The sequence below is a fragment of the Myotis myotis genome, unplaced genomic scaffold, assembly GCF_014108235.1.
Source record: "Myotis myotis isolate mMyoMyo1 unplaced genomic scaffold, mMyoMyo1.p scaffold_m19_p_32, whole genome shotgun sequence".
Lineage (NCBI taxonomy): Eukaryota > Metazoa > Chordata > Mammalia > Chiroptera > Vespertilionidae > Myotis > Myotis myotis.
The window spans coordinates 2,053,776-2,068,621 of record NW_023416338.1 but is presented as its reverse complement, the minus strand read 5'-3'; the positions used below and the strand labels follow the sequence as shown (position 1 = coordinate 2,068,621).

Below are 14,846 nucleotides of genomic sequence, written 5' to 3'. Positions count from 1 at the left end.
GGTGCCCTTGTTGCCCATCTCCCAACAGAACTAGAACAGGAGCTCCCGGCAGCCCGGTGATTGTTGCCCATAGCAGCTCAGTCACTTGTGCCTGCTTATGTCCCTGTGGCAGCTTCAGGGGGTCCTGTGCAGTACATGCACGTGGCAGGACTTCTGTCCATCCATTCCAAGAGCGGCGGGAGTGTACATTGGGAAGGGCAACCGTTTGCATTGCATGAAAGCCTGGTGTCTTGTTCCTTCCTGGTGATGGTGGCTGTCCCCCTTCTCTAGTCACCATGCCGCACCCCACATTTGAGGTCAATGAACACACTGTGGTTGTGGTATTGGGATCACTTTGCCTATATTTTTTCTTTTATTTTTTTACTGAGGTAAAATTCACGTAACACATAATAATTTTAAAGGGAACAAGTCACTGGCATTTAGTACATTTCCAGTGTTCTGCCACTACCATCTCTGTTTACTTTCAGAATATTGCCATTACCCCAAAAGGAGATCCCATCCCCATTAGTAGTCATCTCCCCATTTTCTCTCCCCCAGGCCTTGGCAACCACTAATCTGCTTTTCCGTTTCTATGGATTTGCCCACATTGTTTATTATTTTTAAAATAGACTTTTATTGAGAGGTATAATTTATACACAACAGAATTCACCAATTTTAAGTATGTAATAAGATGAGGTGTTTTTTTTTTTTTTTTAATTGATATTTAGAGAGAGGAAGGGAGAGAAGGAGAGGAACATTGATGTGAGAGAGAAACATCAGTCAGTTGCCTCCTGCACCCCGGGTATGTGCCCTGACTGGAAATCGAACTGCCACCTTTTGGTGTTCAGGACAAGGCTCCAACCAACTGAGCCACACCGGCCAGGGTGAGATGAGGTTTGACAAATGAGTACAGTTGTGTGGGATAATGAACATTTCCATCATCCTGCAAGGTTCCCTTGTGCCACCACCCCCAAACCCCTAGGTCTCTGGCAACCACTGACCTGTTCTCTCTCACTATGGTTTTTACCTTTTCTAGAATTTCACCTAAATGGCATCAGTCAGTTATGTGTTCTTTCATATTTAGCTGCTTTCACTAAACATGTTTATTCATGATGCATTCTTTTCCAAAACACTTTGTAGACCCTTTTGGAGGAGATCCTTTCAAAGAAAGTGACCCATTCCGTGGCTCTGCCCCCGATGACTTCTTTAAGAAACATACAAAGAATGACCCGTTTTCCTCAGACCCATTCACGAAAAACCCTTCCTTACCTTCAAAGGTGAGTGCTGTGGGAAGGGGGAGTACCTGTGTGTGCATTGTGCCTGTGAAGGCAGGCTGTCCTTGTCTTCCCTAGGATTGAGCCAGGACTCTGTCCTTTGATCTGTGCTCACTAAGCCTGATGATTGTGGGCAGTGTGAGGCCAGGTGGTTCTCTGGCAGCCGGTCATGGGCCAGGGCTCATTCCTGGATCGGGGAGTGTCTGTGCCTGTGGGTCCTTGTGAGGATTGTCCTGTGAAGCAGGGCATCACATCCCAGTGGTCCAGGGAGCCCAAGTCAGGAGGCAGCTGTGTCCTGAACAGCTGTCATTCCTCTGTCCCTTTCTGTGTCCCTTTACTTCAGCTAAGGCCCATCTTCTGGGTTCTCTGCTCTGTCTCTGCCCCAACTGCTGCTCTGTCTCCCAACAAAGACAAAACAAAAAAACCACACCACACACTTCCATACACCACCCTGGCCTCCACATGACCACCCCTGCTGTCTTCCTAGAGCAAAGCACTGATAGTGCCATTGGAGTCAGACTGCCTCCGTGGGTCCCAGTCACGGCAGGAGGAAGCCCAGACCAGCCTGGCTGCACTTAGTGTGTGAGGCAAACATGACCCCTGCCCCCAAATATCTAGCAAACCATGTGTTTTGTACAACATTAGGCCCAAAAGTGTTTTGTGAATGAATAATTTTTGTGACTATGTGAGGGTTTGTAGCCTCACTTAGTATTCTAGGTTGCATCTCTGTCCCCACTTACACATTCCTTGGTTTTCTTCTTCCCATGGACCTGTGTGTGCATCATCAAACCCAGAGTTCCTTGAGGGCAGGGGTTCATTGTAACATTTCTGTCTATCGGACCTGTCATGGAATATTCTTTTTTTTTTTTTTTTTGGTTTTGACGATCTGTCCTCTTAATTAAAAAAATAATGTTTTTATTGATTTGAGAGAAAGAGGAAGGGAGAGGAATAGAGAGAGAGAAATATCGATGAGAAAGAAACATCATCCATTGGCTGCCTCCTGCACAGCATTTACTGGGGATCAATCCTGCAACCCAGGCATGTACCCTGACCAGGAATTGAACCAGTGACCTCTTGGGTTCATGGGTTGACACTCAACCACTGAACCACACTGGCTGGGCTGTCCTCTTTTTTTTTTAAATATATTTTTATTGATTTCAGAGAGGAAGGAAGAGAGAGAGAGAGATAGAAACATCAGTGATGAGAATCATTGATCGCTGCCTCCTGCACACCCCCTACGGGGGATTGAGCCTGCAACTCAGGCATGTGCCCTTGACGGGAATCGAACCCGCGACTCCTCAGTCTGCAGGCTGACATTCTGTCCGTTGAGCCAAACTGGCTAGGGCATGTCCTCTTATTCTTCATCAGTTTGTATCTTCTCCACAAGTGGCTTTGTTAATTTTCTCTTCTGTTTGTTTTCTGTTTCACTGATTTTTGCTCTTTATTATTTCCTTCCTCTTATTTATTTTGGGTTAGTACATTGCTTTTCTATTTCTAAACATCTTAATATCTAACCTTAGGCCATTGATTTTAGACCTTCTTTTCTAATGTGTTTAAAGCTACACATTTCATCTAAACACTGCTTTAGCTTGCTTTCCACACATTTTGGACGGCAGCTATGCTCGCCACTATACCACCAACACCACCCACACATTTGGATATGTGTTCATTGTTATTCAGTTTGAGATATTTTCTAGTTTCCCTTGTGATTTCTCTGAACCATGTGTTATTTAAAATGCATTGCTTTGTTTCCAGATACTTGTTTTTTTCCTTTAGGTATTGTATAATATTGATTTCTAATTAATATCTATTGTTATTAGAGAATATATTCATATGTTTCTATTGAGATTCTGAAATTTATTGCAACTTGTTGTATGGTCTGTGTTGGTGAACATATCACATACATTTAGGAAGAATGTCTGCAGTTATTAGGTGTCATGGTCTGTAAATGCCAGTTAGGTCAGAGTTGGTTGTGTTCAGGTCATCTATGTCTTCACTGTGTTTGTTTTCTGATTCTTCCAACTGCTGAGAGTAGGGTGTTAAAGCTCCAGTTATTGTGGAATTGTTTATATCCCCCTTAATTCTGTCAAGTTTGCGTCATATATTTTGAAGCTTTATCAAGTGCCTGTCCTATCTAATAAAGATGGAATATGCAAATTGACCGTCACACCGTCACAAAGGATGGCAGAACCCATAGACACAAGATGGTGGTGCCCAGTCCCCTCAGCCCCGCCAGAGTCCCCCAGTCCTTTCAGCCCCAGAGGGGTGGCAGACCCTCAGGCGGGTCTGGCCGCTCCTGGCTCCTGCCGCCAGAGTCCCACAGTCCTTTCAGCCCAGCCCAGGGGGAGGGGAGGATGGCAGGCGCATGGTGCGGGCGGACCCACCCTCAACCCCCCAGCCACCCAGGGCCGGCCCAAAGTGCAGGCAAGCCTCAAATGGTGGCTGCCCAGCTGCCCAGGGCCAATCAAGGCTCAGGTAACCAGGGCCGGCCGAGGCTTGTGCTGCCAGCAGTGGCAGTAGCAGAGGTCTGATGGGAGCGTTGCCTTCCCCTAATGGCCAGGTCACCTCCCGCCCCTGAGGGCTCCTGGACTGTGAGCAGGCCGGGCTGAGGGACGCCCCCCTCCAGTGCATGAATTTTCATGCACCGGGCCTCTAGTCTACAATAATAAAAGTGTAATATGCAAATCGACCGAACGGCTGAACAGCTGAACAACCATCTGGATGGGGCTGCGAGGGCCTATTCTTATATTAATTTCATGCATCAGGCCTCTAGTACATGTATAATTATTGTCTGATGCAGTGACCTTTTTTTTTTTTTTTTTTTAGTCATTATAAAGTGTTTCTTATTTTCCTCAGGTTATATCTTTGTCTTGAAACTATTTTTTTTAATTAAATCTTTATTGTTCAGATTATTACATTTTTTCCTCTTTTTCCCCCCCATAACTCCCCTCCTCCTAGTTCCCGCCCCACCCTCCGCTCTCACTCCCCACCCACTGTCCTCATCCATAGGTACACGAGTTTTGTCCAGTCTCTTCCTGCATCTCCCACACCCCTTCCCCCCCGCAAGAATAGTCAGTCCATTCCCTTTCTATGCCCCTGATTCTATTATAATCACCAGTTTATTCTGTTCATCAGATTATTTATTCACTTGTTGATAGATGCATATTTGTTGTTCATAATTTGTATCTTTACCTTTCTCTTCTTCTTCCTCTTCTTAAAGGATACCTTTTAGCATTTCATATAATACTGGTTTGGTGGTGATGAACTCCTTTAGCTTTTCCTTATCTGTGAAGCTCTTTATCTGACCTTCAATTCTGAATGATAGCTTTGCTGGATAAAGTAATCTTGGTTGTAGGTTCTTAGCATTCATCACTTTGAATATTTCCTGCCACTCCCTTCTGGCCTGCAAAGTTTCTGTTGAGAAATCAGCTGACAGTCGTATGGGTATTCCCTTGTAGGTAACTGAGTTTCTTTCTCTTGCTGCTTTTAAGATTCTGTCCTCTAGGGAGGTGCTAATCTAGCCTTTGCCTGAGGCTATCCGGCAAATGGCTCTGTGCAGGGCTTGGGCGGGGCGTGTCCCAGGGATCAACAGGGCGGGCTGAGTGAGCAGTTATGGCTGCTCTCAGTCCTGTCCCCAGGGGCTCTGCCTCTCAGAGTCCCAGCAACCGCTGCAAACCTCGGAGAGAAAGCTGCCTTCGAGTTCCAGCTGAAGCCAGACAGTCCCGCTTCTCCCGTTTGAGTCTGGGTCCCTAGAGACTCGCCCGGATCTGGAGCTCAGAATCTGAGACTCCCTCCCAATTGGAAAAGACAACCGCGCCCTCAGCCGCCAGCCCGCTCCTCGCGCACCTCCGCACCTTAGTATTTGACTTCAGCACTGCGCCTCCTCTGAGTCTGGGTATGCTGTTCTCTTTCCTCCTAGTTGTAGAACTTCCACTCAACCAGCCTTCTTGTGGTTCTGGGTGATGTCCGTTCTGTCTTTTAGTTGTATTTTTGAAGTGGTTGTTTGAGGCAGCAAACTCCGGCGTTAACCTGTGCCGCCATCTTGGTTCTCTCGAAACTATTTTTTATCACACATTTAAAGCAGCCATTTTATCCTCCTTTTGCTTACTGTTTGTGTCATATTTTTTTTATTTACTTATTTTCAACCTATTTGATGTTTATATATGAAGATGTTGGCAGGGTTGGCCCTTTTTTAAAATATGTTTTTATTGATTTTTAAAGAGAGGGGAAGGGAGAGGGATAGAGAGATAGAAACATCGATGAGAGCTTCTATCGGCTGTCTCCTGCATGCCCCACACTGGGGATCAGGCCCACAACCTGGGCATGTGCTCTAACTGAGAATCGAACCATGACCTCCTGGTTCATAGGTCGCCACTCAACTACTGAGCCACCCCAGCCAGGCTGAAGGATATCTTTTGAGTTGGCTATGTAGTTTGGACTTGCTTTTCAATCCAGTCTGGAAAACTCTGCCTTCTAAATGGAGTGTGTAATCTAGTCCCTTATCCCTTAACATTTATTGTAATTATTGATATGGTTGGATTTAAATCTAGTATTTTATTGTTTGCTTTCTTTTAATCCTCTTTGTTTTGTACCTCAGTTCCCCCTTTCCTGTCCTCTTTTGGATTGAGAGTTTTCTAGAATTTTCTTATATCTATTGGCCTTTTAACTATGCCTCTTTTTTTTTACTTTTTAGAGGTTGCTTTAGGAATTAACCATATACACTTAACTTTTCATAGGCTACTTGGAGTTAATATTATATCATTTAATTTAAAATGGAGAAAACTTGCAGCCATTTAGGTCCATTTATCCATTTCCCCTCAACTAGTAGGCATCTCATGTTATAGCTGTCCTGTGAATGTAAAACATCTAAGTGTATTACAAAGCCAGTAAAACGGTGTTATAATTTTTGCTTTATTTCATTGTATGTGTTTTAAAGAAACTTTAAAGAGGAAAAAAGTGGTCTTAACACTAGAAAGACTGAAATTTAGTATATACCTATATTGCCCAAAAGCAGTCAAAATGACTGCATTGTCAAAGAATAATTTCGGAGCACTCTTCACTTCTGTTCCTTAGCTTTTCCAATAACTCACTTCTATTCGACATTTCTTTCATGAATTTAGGGCGCAAAAGAAATAAAATAAACAACTTATTAGAACAAGTATCACTGCATAAAGATTCGAATAACAAGTACTAGTTTAGCTTATTGAGCAACTGCAACTTATCAAGTATCGACAATTTATCATGTACTTGTATGTTATCATGTGACGGTAATCGAAAAAAAATGAAAACTGTTATTTCAATACAGAGCCGAACTGGTCATATAAGAAATTTACTCAATTCAATATTAAGAGTTAAAATTTCCCAAGCAGTCAAAATGACTGCTTTTGGGCAATATAGGTATAACACATATATATATACCGGAAATGAAAGAGGGGGAGGTAACTACAATTATTAATAAACGCATTTATATGTTGTACAAAAAGTCACAAAATTCTAAGACATTGTGTCCTTATATACATAATTGTTTTTCTAATTGAAATTAAAAAGCAGTCAAAATGACTTCCTTGGGCAATGTAGTGTTAATGATTTCTACTCATTGATTTACCATTTCTAACACTCTTCATTCCTCTCTCAAGTTCTTATTTTCCCTGTTATCATTTTCCTTCAACCTGAAGAACTTTCCTTGGCACTTGTAATACTGATCTACTTTGTGGTCATTCTGGAAGGGTTTTTGTGCTTGATCTAGTAGTATTTTTTTCCTTTTAGCACTTCAAGATGTTGTTCCACTGCCTTGTGACCTTCATTGTCCTTGATGAGAAGCCACCCGTCTCTCTGATAGTTGTTCCCCCATATGTAACATGTTTTCTCTGGCTGCTTTAAAGAGCCTCTCTTTACCTTCACTTCTCATTAGTTTGTGAAGTGTCTGGATGTATGTTCTTTTTGTATGTATGCTGTTTGAGGTTTGCTGAGGTTCTTAAATCTATAAATTATGTCTTTCACCAAGTTTAGCAAGTTTTCAGCCATTATTTCTTCAAATATTTTCTTTTTCTACCCTATTGTCTCTTTTTCTTCTCTTTGTGAGTTTATGGTTATACATGTATTAGACCTTTTGCTAATGTTCCCACAAATTCCTAAAGCCCTGTTTTCTTTTCATTCTTTTTTTTTTTCTCTTCAGATTGGGAATTTCCACTCTTCTGTCTTCAACTTTGCTCACTTTTTTCTCTATCCTTTGTTGTTCAGCTAACATAGTGAAGTTATTTCAGAAATTATACTTTGCAGTTTAGAATTCCATTTGTTTCTTTTGTATAGTTTCTATTTGTCTGTTAAGATCTCCCTATCTTTTTATTCAAGCGTATTTTTCTTTATTTCATTGAGCAGTTATCACTGCTTTAAAGTTGTCATCCTCTGAGAATTCCAACATCTGGGTCATGTTGGGATTGAATCCATTGATTGTCTTTTCCCTTGAGAATTAGCTACATTTTTTCTGGTTCTTGTATGTTGAATCATTTAGAAATGTATCCCGTGCATCGTGGGTGCTCTATTATGGACACTGGATTCTGTTACATTTCTCCAAAGAGCTTGAGTGGTTTTGTTTCACCAGGCTGTTAAGTTGGTGAGATTCACACTTCAAACTCCCTGTAAGTTGCTCTCAGTCTACAGGGGTAAGCCTGAGACTTGGGAAGAGCTGAACATGGAATTTGGGCTTCCATTCTCTTCCTCTCTTTTCTGGATCCCTGTCCTTTCCCATGGATATGACTGTCCCAGGCTTCCATCCTCTGGTCTTCAGGCCAGAAAGATGGCATTTAAAAAAAAAAATCCGTACCCAAGGAGTGAGGATATTTTTTCCATTGATTTTTAGAGAGAGAGAGAGAGAGAGAGAGAGAGAGAGAGAGAGAGAAGAGAGAGAGAGAGAGAGATTGAGATTAGTTGCCTCTTGCACATGCCCCTGGATTCCTGACCGGGGTGGGATTGAATCTGCAACCCAAGTACACATCCTTGACCAGGAATCGAACTTGTGACCCTTCAGTGCACAGGCCAATGCCATAACCACTAAGCCATGCCTACCAGGGCGAAAGATGGCATTTTTTATTGAAGTCTTAGCCTCCCTATATTCTCAAATATAGCTGTCAAAATGGAAAACTCAACCTTGTACCATACATGGGTTTGAACTACGCGGGTTCACTTATTCAATTTGTAAGTTGTTCCCGGGTCAACTATAATTTTGATCTGTGGTTGGGAATTGGCATATGTGGAGAGTGGACTGTACTTATACACTGATTTTCAACCATGTGGGGGATCAGAGTCCTTAACACTTACATTGTACAGGGGTCAACTGTACTATTTTTTCTGCTACATTTCAATTTTCCTCCAAAGCCTGCCTTCTTTGGTTCACTTCCTAAGCCTTCAGGTGGTTGTTATTATTATTATTTTTAATTTAATTTTGTTAAGACTTTATAGGTGTTACCTGCAGGAAGGGTCAGTCTGTTGGGGTTTTACTCTGCTGGGGTTTAATTTTAATGGTTTTACCCTCTCCAAGGCCCAGCACCAGATATGGTGCATGTAGATGTCAAGAAAATTTTGTGGGTTGAATGAATAGATGGGGCAATAAACAAACTGCTTTTCACTCTTTCCTCTTTCCTTTCACTCAGCTCGACCCCTTTGAATCCAGTGATCCTTTTTCATCTTCCAGTGTCTCCTCAAGAGGATCAGGTGAGACTGATGGCTTATTTTCCTTTTGACTCTTCCTTAGGCAGTGGAAGGAACTTACCCTGTTAATGATTTCATTTCCAAAACTGGTGTGTCCTCAGTGTTTATGTCATTAATCAGCGGTACTCAAACCCTCGCCAGAGGCAGTTCAGCCAGAGCTCCCCCTGGCTGTTCATCTTCCCTAGTAAGTGCTGGCATCCTTCCTGGAAGGAAGCTCAGCAGTAGGAATTAACTCTGTAATCACACCAACTTTACTGGTTACTCTTACTCATTCCTCTGTATAAATCTTTGATTTGTACCTTGGAATTTTTCCTAAAAGAATCCAAAGTTTGATCAAGGGTTCTGGTTTTTGCATAAAGGGGAAGGAGCTTTTGCAGACTCCCCTTTGCTTTAGGGACTAGGCCCTGCCTGGTCCTGCGGCCTTGCTGGCTTGTTGGTTGCGGAGTTTGATATCATAGGTGGGCATGGGGGTTTACTCCAAGCAGATCGCCCCACCAAAGAGAAAGCTCAGCAAAAATCTCCACCCACAGGTGACTGCCTCCTGTCAATCGTGTGGGTGGTGGGTGACTGTGGAATGGCTCCTCTTCTCCCTCTTCCCTCCTTTCCCGAACCAGTGGGAGAGCCCCGTCCAGAATGACCCCAGCAAACAAATGTGATCTCCTGCTTCCAGGGCTGTTGGGTACCGAGAGGCAACACTTTCCCTTGACCCCAGGGGCGTGTCCTGGGATGCCCTGTAACTCTGCCTCTGTTGGTGCTGCTTGCAGGTCACTTTGGAACTTTAGACCCCTTCGGAAGTGGGTCCTTCAATAGTGCTGAGGGCTTTGCGGACTTCAGTCAGATGTCCAAGGTAAAGCCCCTCCCGTGGAGCACCTGTGCCTCTGCCAGGTCGTGGTGGCCTTGTCATGGCTGCCAGGAGCAGTTAACGCCGCATATGTATTTCCCTTGTGCCTGTCTCACTCTGAAATGCACCCTCCCATGAGGCCATGAGTCAGTGGACAAGGTCTAGAAAGTACCTGTGACTGTGATTAGAACCGTTTTCCTTCCTCTATGCTTCCCAATCCCTTCTGAGGCTGGAACCCTAACCCACAGGCTGGCAGGTGGGAGGTGTCTGGAGGAGGTGGGATAAGTGTCTGGGACTGCCTGTGGACAGAATCCCAGGGGGTTTGGAAAGGAAGAGTTCAGTGAATAAATCCACAGGTGAAAAGTGCAAGACAGACAACATTCATGCCATCGTCAGGCTGGACATCATTTCTTTGTGGCTGTAGGTACATTAATTGACTATGGAGGTAGCCCCAGATGGTGTCAGAGTGCTGTCTCGAGAGGGATTTGGGGAGGAGCTGAATCTTTAATGTAGCAAGAAGTCAGTAGATCATGTCCAGAATGGACAGATCCAGAACTTGTAGTAGAACCCCATGATTACTGGGGTAAATTTCAGAAGAAACTAAGAAGTAGAAAACGTTGACCTTGCCAAGTGGGAAAGGCAGTCGGCCTCTCTTCTGTTCTTTTTATAACCTTTAGGGTGCCTTGGTTTTAACTATGAGCATGCATTTCTTTGAAGAATTAAGGAAAGTGTTAGGTGTGCTGTCTTGGCCTGTGTGTTCTACTCCTTCTTGGCAGCCCCCCAGGCAGGTGAGGGGGGTTCTCTCATAGATAAAGAACCTCATGCAATACAGCCTATGGCCGTGGAGCAGTAGAAGTCTGCTTTCTTCATTCATTCTTCTTGCTCCTGGCCAGCTATCATTGATCCCTGGGAAGGGAGGAACACACACATAATACATCCCCATTCTCTTATCTTATGTCCTAGTTGGGGAAGGCTCACAGCCAGATGGTGCAGACGGGACTGGGGAGGGAGCCCCTGGAGGATGTGGGAGCCATGCACCACATCGAGGAGTACTCTGCTTGTCCCCGCCAGTACCTTCACTGCGCCAGCTCCTCGCAGCATCCTGCTTGCTTGCTCCATGTTCATTCAGCCCTAGGAGCACACAATTGTCTGCGCAATGAGCGCTTGTGGTTAGCAGCATGTGATTGTGGTACGCAGCTTCCGAGAAGCGTTTGAGATGCTGTTTAGGTTTTCAAAGAAATGCGCTAACATAACTATTGAGGCAGCAGCTCAAAATCCAGCTCAAAAATCCAGCTTGGAGAGGCAGAGTGTCTATGTGCCCGTCGACTGCCGCAGGAGAGAACACAGAGATGCTGCTGTTTCGGCCTCTCTTCTTCCAGTGCCTGGAGGGAACGGACCTCCATCCCTCATATGGAAGCACTGTGACCCGGACTATTGGGGTGCTGTCTGGGATTGGTCAGAAGGCACCTGGGTGTGAGATTATCCCTCACATTTACCTGTTGCTTAGTGGCTGTGACACGTGCCTGCGCTTCTTGAGTGGAGCTGTGCCCTCAGCTTCCATCCCTGCTTAGCAGACAGGAAACCATCTCTTGAAATCAGAAAACTTCTGCCACATGGTGGCAGCATCTCCAAGAAAGGGTTTGATTGGATTCTTTAGCTGTCACTGTGGGTCATCTCCCAGCAGGAGGGTGGCCCCAGAGGCAGAGGGAGTGACAACTAGCAGTGGTCCAACTAGGACAAGGACAAGGACGGCACAACGGAGGCCCTCATTTCAAGAAGTATCTCAGTAGAGGCTGTGGGCTCTGAGGGCTGATGCAGAATGGCCAGCCTGGGGTCCCCAGTGGCAGGAATGGCCACCCCTCCTTCCTCCAGGCAGACTCTGCAGAGACCCCAGAGCCAGGCAGTTCTGAGCCTGGGTCCTTCAGGCTTCCTGTTCTAACCTAAAGTTGCACTGTCCCTCTTGAAATTCTAGTTTTTTTCTCCTTGTTCTTGTGTCCTCATCAGGCTGCATACACACGTGCACTTAATTGCTCCATAGCCAGCGCCCCTTCCTGTTGGCAGCCCTGTGTGGGATGGAGCTGGATGGGGCCATGGAAAACTGTCTCCAGTACCCCATTGTTTTGCTTCCACGATCTCATCCGCTCCTGATCTCGTGCCACTGGTCCCGCTAAATACCAAGCCCTAAGCTTGTAGGTCTGTGTTTCCCTTTTGGTTCCCTTTCTGTTTTTCAAGAACATCATGTGTATAAATAAAAGGCTGAGGGAAACGAAAGTAAAGTGGCGAGAAGGTGTGTGGGTTTGTTTTTTTTTAAATACATCGCCTGCTTTTCCCCATCTGAGAAGGGTTATCTACCCTCTGCTTGGCTGAAGGAAAGTAACAGTCAGTGATGTGACTCCAGTCAATTCCTTTGGGAGCTTCTTGAGGCTTCTTCCTAGCTGAGGTGTCCCCAGACCCAGAGAGATTTTTCTAGACTATATCAAGCCTATGTTACCCGGCTTTCAAAACACACTCCCCCAAATAGATTTCAGGGAGCATCAGAGTAGAAACAAGACCCCAGCTTAATTAGTTCACACCTCTCCTCTGAAAAAGGCCATCTATGAAATACTTGGCTGGTTGTTAGCCCGTGAGTGTTTTTTTTTTTTTTTTTTAGCTAGGCATTTCTATTTAGGGATGTTTTTTTGAACCCAAAACACATTTCTTTTAAGAGCTGCTTTTTTTCATAGTAGCGCGTCTCTCTCTCTCTCTCTTTCTCCCTTTTAGCACACTTCACTCTGGGCCAGCCCATAGAGCCCCTACTGACTTTACTGAAACCCTTCCAAAAATAGCGACTTTCCCTGAAGTCACAGCCTGAGGAGAAACAAGTCGGCTTCCAAAGGAGGCTTCTTGGGAAACTTGAAGTTGTGAAAATTGGGATTTGGAAATGACACAGGCTTTTGAGTGTTAGAAGTGATATAATTCGCTGATGTGGGTGCACCAGGCATTTACGGTTGAAACCCTTTTACATGGGAGCAAGCTGCTTCGCTCATTGTGTTTAAACAAAAGGGGGAGCAGAGAGTACCCGGCCTGCCCGGAGAATTATTGTAGCACATGGGCTGGCTGGGCAAGGGGCCTCTGCACCCAGAGACTGGGGGGAGCTGTTCAGAGGGCTCTGGTATCTCTTTGCGCCCCATCCCCAGAGCTAATACATTGCCAGCACTCAGGATCAGGACTGGGGTCCCTGTGGGGGCCTCAGGGCCCCGTGCTGCTGCTCTACTAGGAAAATGGCCTTGATTCCTGCTTGCTTGTCTCAGGTTGTGGTGACATCGTGTGAGTCCCAGGCCTGGGGTGTGTTCTACAAACAACAGAGGCAGAAGCACCAATGTTCCCTACCTCTCTGTCTCCTTTGCCCCACCCCATTCTTTCCAGACAACAGACCCTAAATCAGGGGTCCTCAAACTACGGCCCGAGGGCCACATGCAAATACAAATATTGTATTTGTTCCCGTTTTGTTTTTTTCCTTCAAAATAAGATATGTGCAGTGTGCATAGGAATTTGTTCATAGTTTTTTTTTAAACTATAGTCCGGCCCTCCAACGGTCTGAGGGAGAGTGAACTGGCCCCCTGTTTAAAAAGTTTGAGGACCCCTGCCCTAAATCATCCATTTTATTTAATTTTATTTTTTAAATTGATTTTTAAAGAGAGGGGAAAGGAATAGAGAGAGAAACATCGATGAGAGAGAAATGTCTTCTGGGATGGAGCCCGCAACCCTGGGAATGTGCCCTGATCAGGAGTTGAACTGTGACTTCTTGGTTCCTGGATGACACTCAAGCACTGAGCCACACCTGCCGGACTAAATCACCCATTTTAAAGCTAAGCTTCAGGTCAGAGAACTACCACAGTTCTCATGCTGCTGCCCCCGGAAAGACTCTGCAAATGACAGGCAGCAGCAGACAAAAGTGTGGGGAGCTGAGAGGTGTTTACAGATTCTTGTGACATCTAAAAGAATTCCAATCACATCCACATCTTTGTCATGGTAATAACCACACTGTCTTTGTGCTAACTTTGCCCAGAGCCATTTGGAACAATTTACACGTGACCCTGTGTTTTGGCCTTAGCCTATGAGCTGGGGCCTGTCATTATTGTCAGCTTCACAGAGGCAGTGACTGAGGCACTGAGGCTGTTAATAGGTGGCAAGGCTGGGCTTCCAGACCCCATCCCTGACCACCATGCTCTGCAGCCTGTTCTGGAAACTTGAGCCACAGATTTTGCTAAGAGACTCCGTAACTTGTATCTAAAACAGTGGTTCTCAACCTTCTTAATGCCGCGACCCTTTAATACAGTTCCTCATGTCGTGGTGACCCCCAACCATAAAATTATTTTCGTTGCTACTTCATAACTATAATTTTGCTACTGTTATGAATTGTAATGTAAATATCTGATAGGCAGGATGTATTTTCATTGTTACAAATGGAACATAATTAAAGCATAGTGATTAATCACAAAAACAATATGTAATTATATATGTGTTTTCCGATGGTCTTAGGCGACCCCTGTGAAAGGGTCATTTGACCCTCGAAGGGGTCACGACCCACAGGTTGAGAACCGCTGATCTAAAAGAATAGTGACCATAGAGCCTGGGAGAGGGGAGCAGCAGCTGTGGAGAAGGCACCTCTCTGCCCTGCCACAGCCCTGGCAGCCCCACTCACTTGGAGCTAGGGTGGTCTTGGCAGAGAAGTGAGTCTGGGGGTGGGCTGGGGAGGGCGGCATTGCAGATCCCCATCTTCCTTGGGGACTTCTCCTACCCACTGACCCCTTGGCCTGCTCTGTTCTTGTCTGATCCACGTGTATCTCCTTCAGAGGCCTGAGGACAGTGGTGCTCTGCCCAGAATGCGGCCTGAGACCTGTTATGAGGGGACAGGATGCTAGAGCCTAGGGAAGGGCTCAGAAGCCCTGGCCCAGGAGGCAAATGTCCTGGGTTCCACTCTGACTCCTCTGAGGTGCTGTCTGACTGGCAGGCTCTGTCTTCTCTCTGTGCCTCCGTTTCCCTGTGTATAAAATGGAAGTGAT

The 14,846-nt window shown here is 45.2% G+C and overlaps 1 protein-coding gene across 2 annotated transcripts in view; it reads left to right on the top strand.

Moving 5' to 3' along the window:
• EPS15L1 (epidermal growth factor receptor pathway substrate 15 like 1) overlaps positions 1–14,846 on the top strand; it is a 102,187-nt gene that overhangs the window by 67,575 nt on the left and 19,766 nt on the right. For both annotated transcript variants that reach the window (XM_036302467.1, XM_036302468.1), the window contains exons 19-21: positions 1,120–1,256; positions 8,903–8,963; positions 9,725–9,807. In XM_036302467.1, coding sequence (XP_036158360.1) covers positions 1,120–1,256; positions 8,903–8,963; positions 9,725–9,807 — 281 coding nt within the window. The remainder of the gene's footprint in view (positions 1–1,119; positions 1,257–8,902; positions 8,964–9,724; positions 9,808–14,846) is intronic.